Here is a 10,717-nt window from a genome sequence, read left to right as displayed (position 1 = left end):
GTTTTCGGCGGACACAACATCTTTGTATGTGGTGCAGAGGATCAAACCCGGGCTTGCCAGGTGAGCGTGCTACCGCTTGAGCCACATCCCCAGCCCTTCACTGCATTCTTTGTTATAAAGAAACATTTTTTCCCATTTAATGAACATCTATTTGTTCCCATTTCATGGGAAACAACTTAGAATATGAAATCATTACTGTTCATTGGGAAAATTACAGAATAAAACCCAGGTTTAACCTCAATAACAGAAAAGTTTTCAGGGTGAAGTGTGAAAGTTACATCTGTTCATTCTGGTTTCATGCATACACACCAACGCAAGCACAAATGCCTGTAATGCTTAGAACCACACCAAACAAGATTGCATCTTTGGCTTCTACTGCTTCAACAACTGGCAGAAACAGAAGCAGTGAAATGATGATGAAGAGCAATTGTGTTAAAACTGAGGTCATAATGTTGGAATCTTGAAGGCTAAAGGTTCCAACAAAATGGTATATACAAAAATCTGACTTGAAATATTCCCTTTTGGGAGCTCTGGATGCTGAGGCTAAGAGCGTGCACATGACATCACTTTCCGGGAAGCAACCATTATAGGACTCTTATTGTGACTTTTGAGAAATCTATTAATTATGCCTTTGTTGGTAAACTTTCCCCTGGATGCCATCAAGAGTCTTTCCTGTCTTCGGTATTTAGTAAATGTCAAGATATAGTTCTATTATTATTTATCTACCTGTAACTCATTCTTTTCACCAGTTCTTAACTCTTTCTTAGCCATTATCTTTAAATATCAGCCTTTTCATTTTTACCTACTCCTTCCTCTCAAAGTCAACTTAAATGCATGTTCAATCTTGTTATTTCATTCTCTGAGTCTTTTCAAGTCTGTTTTACATTTCTTCGCTTTACCTCTATGAGTTACTTTGGCATGAATTTTTTCAAGATCATCCTCCAGCTAGTTTACTCATGACTTTTTCAAATCTTTCTAATCTGCAGTTTAACCAACAGAGTTTTATTTCTAATGATTTTTTACTACTAAGTTATTTTTTTGGTATCTTGTCCATATTGTCTTAACTCCCTTTATTTTATCACTTTTGTTCTTGAGATTATTTTTTCTATTATTTTGTAAAATTTTAAGGATAATTGTTTTAGACTTTACTCCTTTAATTCCATTATGTGAATTACTTGTGCATCTAATTTTAATGTTTGCTGTTTAATCTGAATACTACAAAACTACAAAATATTACAAAACATTTGGTGTTGAATTTCACATAGACCCATTTGACCTTACCACATAAAAATCTATCATGAAGGTAAATTTCCAATAATATAGAAAAAATAAATCAGCATAGTGTTATTAATTTGGTATTATTTTGACTTGTAAAAATATTGGTAACAGAGAAATGACCATAAAAGATATTAGTCAAATAACCTGCTATATATTCACACTGTGGAAAATACATGTATATTCATTCCATTGAATGTATGCCTATTTTGGAAAAGACACACCAAAAGGATCAATGATAATATAATGGTATCTATTTATTATTTATGGAAGACTATTTTGCCACAATATTTCTCTTCTGTTACTCCCATTATCACTAGTATTATATAAATAACATGAAGCAAAATTGTTTGTTTCTCAATAAAACATGAACTTTTAGGACAATCTTATCCAGAATTGATCAAAGAAAAGATCACCTGTACTCATTTACATTGAAATAGTCCTTTGAATTAATTCAGCTCTAGTGCATAATTTTATATAAGTACTGTTTAATCTCTTCACATATTGACTAATTTGCATAACACTGTGTCTGCCTCCTTCTGATTCTCTGTCAGACTAATTCTCTCTGATCAAGTTTAACTCCAAAAAATACTTAATTATTAATAGGACTAACCTGCTATAAAATAGAAATATGTGATTGATATAACTTCATTAACCTCAAATATACAAAATAATTCATATCGTGCTCTTTTTCAGCAGAAATATTTTTAAGTATCTTTTTCTCTAATGTAGAGTACTATTAACAGCAAAAATGTATTCTAAACTTCAGGCCCTTAAAATCTTTGGAAGGCTTCTGAATCCAGTAAAAACCAAGAGAGTATATATAAAAATTAATTGAGCCAATGTTTTCTACCTGTGGCCCAGTAACATCAGGGAAAAAAAATCTTTGAACATCTATTAATAAGTTAAACAACAGTACTTGAAGACTATTTTTTATTGAACCCTTTTCTGTTTCCCTTATTCATAGGAAAGTCAAGAACAAATATGAATGTCCATTTAACACCAACACCTAAGTTCTTAGAAATGCTCTTTTGGTGCTCTGCTGCATAGCTTCATTCTCCTCAGTGTATGGGCTTCAATTTTCTTTCACCATTAGTCTCAGAAAGCAACTCAGATTTGCTTACTATACTTTTCCTGCACATTGCAGCACATTATAGGTTGAGTCTTCTGATGCTATACTGAAAAAAAATATCCCCCAAAGTTCACATATCCCTAATAATTGAATATGATCTGGCTCCAGAGAAAAAAATGATAAGAGAGTATATGTGTTTAAATCACTGCAGTGGGGTAAAAGCAGACATTCACCTAAGGTGCATTATTCTATGAATGCTCAGCACAGAACCTTACATATATACAATTTCCTCTAAAATATCAAGAGGAATTTAAAGTAAAACTTTTTTGTTTTGTTTTGATCTCTAAGTTATGTGTTAGACAAAGTAAGAAAGTTGAAAGGTGAAATGATTGGGTTATGAAAGCTTTATCTTAATCAGTGCCTTAATTCCACAATCAGGATTGCCTGGGTGGCAACTAGGTATGTAGAGTGTGGCTGGAGGAGACGGGATACTGGGGGCATGTCTTTGGAGTTTATAGTTTGTTCCTGGTGAGTGGAACTCTCTTTCCATGTCCTGAGCTACTTTCCTCCACCAAACCCTTCTCCCTTGATATCATACCTCACCTTGGGCCCAGAAAAATGAAGTTGGCCATTATGGACTGAGACCTCTGAAACTGTGAGCCCCAAATAAACTTTTTTTTTCTGAAATTTTTCTTTTCAGGTGTTTTTCTAACAGTGCAAAAAAGCTGACTAAAACAGTGATTAAAGTGAATAATTCTGAGCCAAAAGTTCAGTTTGCTTCCTTTACTGAATAAACATTCTCACTCTCTGAGGAAGTTATTCTTCAGAGTCATTTCTAGTTGCTAATGACTTGATTAGAGGAAACAAAAAAATTCTCAAGAGTTTCTATTAAAACAGTGTGATGACATAATGGCTCTCCAAAGATGTCCATATCCTAATGCCTGGAACGTAGGAATAGTAAGTGTCAAAAGGTATTCTGCAAACATAATCAAGATTATGGATCTGGGTTACCTTTGTGAACCCAATCTAGTCTTTATGATCCCTTAAAAGGAAAGAACTGTGTCTAGTTGATGATATTGGAGAAATATAGTGGAAGAGGAGGCAAGAGAGTAGCAACAGAAGAGGAAGTCAGAGAGACTCCAAGTGAAAAAGGATTTCATGTACATTTTCTGACTATGGAATAAAGGGATCAATCTAAGTATGGGATAGAGACTCCTGGGAGTAAAGGGTATCCAGCAACTGACAGCCAGGGAGGAAATGAACTCATTTATCCTGCAACCACAAGGAGCTAGATATTGTCAATAACTTGACAATCTTGTAAGCACATCCTTCCCAGAGGCTTCCAATGAGTTCATCTACATAAAACTTTCAGTCTTGTGAAACCAACTGAAACAGGGAATCCAGTTGAACCATGCCAGACTTTTGACCTACAGAAAGCATGTGTCAATACATGTATTATTTTAAAGGTAACTTTTTTTTTGTTATAACAGTGAAAGAAAACTAATACATACAGATAATGCATCCTCATGAATGTTAACTTTCCCACCATCGGATGATATGTAGAGAGCCAAATCTGGAAACTCAGCAACACAACATGATCTCATATCTCATGATCCCCTACACCCTGAAGGAAAACACTGTGGTCAAAAAGTGGTCTTCTCAATCACTGAATGGGCAGCAGTTTCTCTCACCAGGAGAATTTTCTCTCCTTTGGTGAAGTTCGTACATTACTAATGGGAATCTAGACCCCTGTGTTAACTGTTCTTTGGTTACACAACTATTTTAGTTTACACACACACACACACACACACACACACAAGCACAATTTTTTTTCATAACATACCTAGAGGAACAAGGTGGCTAAAGTTCAGTAGGTTTTCTTTCTTAGTTTCCTTCTCCTGATCTCTGACACGAGCCTTTGAGAATGGAGAATATCTGTCCTCATATGCAAAATTTTCCTGACATGTTTTCCTAGAGGATTGTCCTGTGCTTTATGGAACTACATTACCTTTTATATATGGTGTAAACTTATCCTACAAAAGATAAATGGGTGGATAAATGAGTGATTCACATACTTAACTAGCACTGATTTACTTCCAACATGTATATAGCAGTAGTTTCCATTCCTCATGATATACAATACAGTAAATATGTGATCCCCTGAAGGAAGAGACCTTACTTTTGAGAAAGATATATTCATCACTTTAACAATGGACAGACTCAATACTTGCAATTCTTACATAACTCTAACAATATAACACAAGCATAATAGAACAATACAGTGAGTTAGATACCATTATTATGACCATTGGATTCACAATAAAAATGAGAACACAGAGAAACAATAACTTTTACAAGACTCCACAGCTTGAAAACTTCAGAATCAAAACCAGGCAGTATGGTTCCAGGGACTCTTTACCATTAAACCAAAATTCACCTTTTTACATTACCTTGATTATATTTTATTCCAAATGCATGTGAAAATGCACATGTTCATAGAGGCATTAACAGACAAAGAGGTAATTTATTTGTACAATTTGCAAATACATTTCAATTATCCATTATAGAATATCACACTAACTGACATACAAGATCAAATTGTCAACTAAGAAAAATTATAGAATGTACTGTTCAGTTTAGAAAGAGTTCTTTCCACATTTGTTACATTAAGAGTTTCTCTGCTAAAATGTCAAATCCTCCACACTTAAATTTTTAACCTAAATTTTATAAGAACTATTTACAACACTAACATTAATCTCTTGGAATTTGTAATTTTTCAGACTCTGAAATATATTTTAAATTTTCAAATTTTGTAACTTCCCCCTTTACTTGCACATCTTAATAGAAACTTCAATTTAGTTAAACCTTGAAAATGATGGGTTGATAAGATGAAAATAGCAGTAGTTCATAGTGCATATGTAACAAGTTTCCTCAACAAGATTATAAAGTTGTATTATGTTCCAAAACTGCCTTCCCATATCACACACTGACCCATCACATCCAATCAAGTTTGAGGTTCAATGTGCCGACACCCCCAGTGAGCAATTCAATGGTCAAATATCATTCCATTCATTTTTGTCTTTTATCCCTACAGTTGATAGATGTTCAATCACAACTTTGACTGCAATGGTTATTTCATTTTTCCCTGACTTATATATTTTAAAAAAGAAAAAAAAAAACAAAGTAAATTAAAGGATGTACCAAATAAAACCGGCATAGATTAGTTTCCAATCTCATTTTTCTTCCCTCTTAATTATAATGGTATTTAACTATTTTCATTTTTCCCACTCAAAAATAGTATATCTAAAAATATTTTCTTGATTTTCAGAGGGAGTAACTGGATCTTGAAAAATTATGAAATACATAAAGTACCTCTATAAGGGACTTAGCTTACTCTTCCTTCTCCTCCCATCCTTTCCCTCACTCAGGATTTATTTCTTTCAGGGTAACTCAATCAGTCTTCTTCGTTGTAAAGCAATGTTTTAGAGTGCCTCAGAAAGACTTGAGGGCTTCCTAAAAATATAGATTTCTGTACACCAACTTCAGAATTTTTTATTTTGTATATCTAGGATAGAAGTAAAAAGTTTTCATTTTTGACAAGATTCTAAGTGCTGCTGCTGCTACTTGTCTATAGATTTTAATAACTATCTTAGAGATTTGCTTCACTTCAGCAGTCTAGAACTGCTACCCAAAATTCCAGATAGACAGGCTTATAACAATTGGTATTTTCTTATACATATACTCAGAATGTGATAGATATGTTCTATATTTAAGTTGTTACTATATTCCATAGTATTTTATTCATGACTATGGGAGCCAAGGATTCTTATAATTCAGGAAAAATCTGGACACCCATCCGACCCTGAAGCTACTCAGTCATTTAATACAGAAAGGCATGTTAGCAGAAGATGAGCTACTGACACACTCACTAGCAAACAGAAATGCCTGAAGACAAAACTGAAAGTGAGAAAGCATTTTTACCACTTCCTCGACTCATGTTTATATAGTGAATAAACTGATATGCTCTGTGTGTGTGTGTGTGTGTGTGCACATGGACGCATGGTTAGGAGAAACATAAGATTTTTTCCATGTCAAAAAGATTTTGTCATAAAAGAGGTGTCTCCATAGGGTCCTTTGGGAAACAAAACAAATGTTTTCTTAATACAAACTCTTTAAAGCTTACTATCTTGAACAGTTTTAAGTATATAATACAGTATATTCATGGCAATAGGTTTTAATAAAGGGATGATAGAGGCAGGTTATGTCATTGTCATATACAGATTATAATTTATAAATCAATATCATTTTTAATCCTAAAAGTGCAAACAAACCCATTCCTCTCTTGCAATCACACTAGGTCTACCTGCGGACTGGGCATCCAATGACTTACCCTTCTTACTGTCCCATTTTCTCAGTAGGATCCTTTCTTTTTTTTTTTTTTTTTAGAGTTCATTAGGGCAGGGATTTTGTTAACTTATTAAGTAGAACAATTTTTCCAAATATATGTTGTTACCTTCTCACAATTTCTTAATAAATAACCATGATAAGCCTCTTTCCTCATGGAAAAATATAACACTTTTTAAAAATACTGGTGTTTCTCTGAATTCAGGAAATTCTAAGCCAGATGAATGCTCTTAAAATTCCCTGAGGAAAGCTTTCATAAGAAACTGCAACACTTTACTTTGGGACATAAGAAAAACTGAACTACACAAGAAGCAACCAGATGGAAATATTTTGTAGGTGGAAAGATATATATCTCAGAAGCAGGTCTAGGTTTGAGTTCAGGCAGATTTGGATGGAAGGTCACATTGCTCTTTTTGAATATATCTTTCCTCTTCCTGAATAAAATTGTCATATTATTTTGATAGTCTCTTTTTATCATGTTTGCATTTTTGTATAATTTGTGCTTTTATGATTTCTTATTTTATAAAATAATTTGAAGCTTCATTATAAGGGAAATAAATGAGCACAGGATGCCAAACTCAACTAGATGTTTACAGGTTACTAATGAACCAGTTTGATTCCCCAAATCAAAAATCACCTCCATTTAGTTCTAACTTAGTTCTTCACTTTAAAATTCACCCTCTCTTTTAGGGTAAAAGATCAAAACTGAAACTTATCAGGTTTCCTTATAGGTTCTTAGGGATCAGAGATAACTGGGAACGCTGTCCCTTAAAGCTTTCATACTAAAATTCTATCTTCTATAATTTATGGGATATATAACTGGGTTCTTGAAAAAATCTGTGTGTAAACATTTAAACAGACTCAAAATTTATTGGAGATCATATCTGGATACACATTTATACTTTAAAAGCATTTATCAATTAATTACCTAAATGATTTTGTTAAACCATAGTGGACAGCTAGTATCTATGAATGACACCTAGTTAAGAAAAGAAACCAAGAAACAAGGGTGGAGTTTTTAAAAACAGTTTTCTTTTATAACATTTTCTTTTGAGGAATCGATAAGATAATCTGTTAATTATTGAATCATTGAAGTAGGATAACTAGCATACATTTATCACATACAAAGGACTTATAAATCTACTTTTGTGTACAAGATGAAAATTTTACCTTGCTTCATAGACTACTTAATTATATATTAGTATTTTAATTAAATACAAGTGTTGTTTTCAAATGATATACTATTTGTTATACCAGGTGTGAATGTCAAACAGAAACATCATAAAATAAAAAAATTAATTTAAGATTACATCGACAATAAATACATTGGCAACTCAATCTGTGGTATGTACTTTCTATATTTATTTGAGGAAAAAAAATTTAACACTAGATATTTTTCCAAAGTCAAAAGATTTCTAAATTCTATTTTACCGAGTGTTTATTTGAAAATATACCTATGGCAATTAAAATAATTTTTGAAGGCTATTAAGTTTATCAAAATTATTATTTATAAATGATACACTAGGAAAATATCCTTTAATAACTCTTTTGCTATAGATTGAACAAAGTTTTAAAATAAAAAAAAAAAACATGAACTCATCACATTGCTTTTTTTAGTCAGCTTTTCACTACCATGACCAAAAGACTTGACAAGATCAATTTTAGAGGAGGGAAAGTTTATCTGGGGGCTCACAGTTTCAGAGGTCTCGGTTCATACTTTCTGACTCCATTCCTTGGGGCCTGCGATTAGGAAGAACATCATGGCAGAAGGGTGCGGCAGAGAAAAGCACCTGGGTACATAGCATCAGGAAGCAGAGAGAGAGAGCCAACTACACTCACAGACAAAATATAAATCCCAAGGGTCTATTTCCATGAACCCACATTCTCTAGTCACACCCTACTTGCCTACAATTATCACCCACTTAATCTATATAAGGGAATTAACAATCTGATTAGGTTAAGGCTCTCATAACCCAAACATTTCATGATTTGGGGTTTGGATACAGATTGACTTGGTGGGTATTTGAGCATTTCATAAAAGTCTCTTAACATGCTCACCCCACTAGCAAGCAGGAGCAAAACCCCTTGTTTCCTAGCTGTTGGGATGATCATGAACATTTTTTTCTGAATACAGATGTCTATTCTTTCCTATAAAATGTCTAATAAACTACTTCCCAAATGTAGTTTCTCTCCTCATAGTTTTATTGAGCTAGTAAAATTATTTGCTGACATTTTAAATATTGACTTTTCTACATTCTACATTCTCTAAATTTCCTTGCATTGTCTTACACATGAGCTTTTTAGGGACACCTCATATCTAAACCATAACAAGTGCTTACTTTTAAAAATCAAAGTGTGTGCTCTGATGTGCATCATAAATACCCAGGATTTCTCAAACTGCAAAAAAAAATTGAAAATATTCCTTTAAAAGAGTGAATTTCAGTGAAACTGAACTCAGAGATGTGAATAAAAATTTCCCACTTTCAGTACTCAATCTTTTTTCACTTAAGGCATTATTTTAACTAATTTGGATGAACTTTTATCAAAAATCAATATGAAGTTTATTATTGCTGTGAAAATATATAGTTTTCATATTTTTGGCTAACCATGTAACTAATGAGAAATTAGAAAAAACAATATTGGAGGTATGCATGCATTGATTTATACTACTAATATTATTGTCATATTATTAAACTTATTATTAAATTAAGTTAATGACTTGTATTTACTTCACTTGAAAAAATGGGTATAAAAAATCAAAGGTACAACAGATTTTAATTTACAGTTAAGCCGAGCATGAAGTTTTCAGTTGAAATTTCTCATGATTCTCACTTATCTTTGAGACAAGATACAATAGAAATTATTACAGAAACTATTCTATATACAATAGAAATTATTGCACATATTCTCTTATATTCAGACATAAAATTTTAAGAAGACTTTCCAACATTTTGGGCATTGTGAAAGTATTGCTATCCATACTGTAGAATTTCAACATCTTTTCAAGAGTATCAAACTAGGAATTCAGGGAGGACAGAATATATAGTTTCATTCAATGTCCTCAGGGTTTGGATAAAGATTAACTTGGTGGGTATTTGAGCATTTCATAAAAGTCTCTTAACATGCTCACCCCACTAGCAAGCAGGAGCAAAACCCCTTGTTTCCTAGCTGTTGGGATGATCATGAACATTTTTTTCTGAATACAGATGTCTATTCTTTCCTATAAAATGTCTAATAAACTACTTCCCAAATGTAGTTTCTCTCCTTATAGTTTTATTGAGCTAGTAAAATTATTTGCTGACGTTTTAAATATTGACTTTTCTACAATATACTGTGCTTCTTTTTTTCCCCTTTGCAAATTAGTCAATTTCAGAAATCGTAGGAAGTGCTCTCCCTCTAAAGACATTGAGAAACTTTTGTGAGGGTTATGCATCATTTGGGAACTGTATCACTAAAAATTAAAATGTGATGATTATACCCATTTACTAATGAGGAGGACAGTGTTAATGAAGAGAAAGAATAAATAGTTTAAGGCAGAGTTGATAGGGAATGAACGAATGGATGCCTCAGATTCCTAGCAAACGTAGAAATCATGCATAACAACAACTAAAAGGGGTATTTCATGGTGTCAGCTAATTAGTAAAAGGTGTTTATATGCTATCTGTGTATATAATACACCTGTTCACATTATTTTCTTTTTATTAATTTTCATAATTTAGTTTATCTTTGCATTCAGATTTCTTGTCACAAGTCAGATAGGCTTCATATTTCTGGAAAAGAGTACATAGATTTGCCATTATTTATGAAATTATCTACAATTGTTCATAAAAGTTGAATTGATACAAAATATATATCTATAACGTCTCTGTCCATGGGTAGGGGAAAGGGGTAGCACATGTGCCATTTCTAGTAGTTTTCAAAGATCCTTGCGCTTATTCTCACAGGCATAGCTGCTAACCCCTGTTT

General features: G+C 32.8%; 1 protein-coding gene across 1 annotated transcript; it reads right to left on the bottom strand.

The window, feature by feature from the left end:
- Positions 1-295: 295 nt before the first annotated feature.
- LOC114087953 (small integral membrane protein 30-like) lies at positions 296-448 on the bottom strand. The gene has a single exon (XM_027929461.1). The coding sequence runs from the start codon at positions 446-448 to the stop codon at positions 296-298; it is 153 nt and encodes a 50-aa protein (XP_027785262.1).
- Positions 449-10,717: the final 10,269 nt, after the last annotated feature.

Source organism: Marmota flaviventris, chromosome 2, assembly GCF_047511675.1.
Source record: "Marmota flaviventris isolate mMarFla1 chromosome 2, mMarFla1.hap1, whole genome shotgun sequence".
NCBI lineage: Eukaryota > Metazoa > Chordata > Mammalia > Rodentia > Sciuridae > Marmota > Marmota flaviventris.
The sequence above is the reverse complement of the archived record's forward strand: the minus strand, read 5'-3'. Positions and strand labels throughout refer to the sequence as shown.

Bases quoted from the DNA above. Each gene is read 5' to 3' on its own strand.
- LOC114087953 (XM_027929461.1), bottom strand. From the start codon at position 448: ATGACCTCAGTTTTAACACAATTGCTCTTCATCATCATTTCACTGCTT.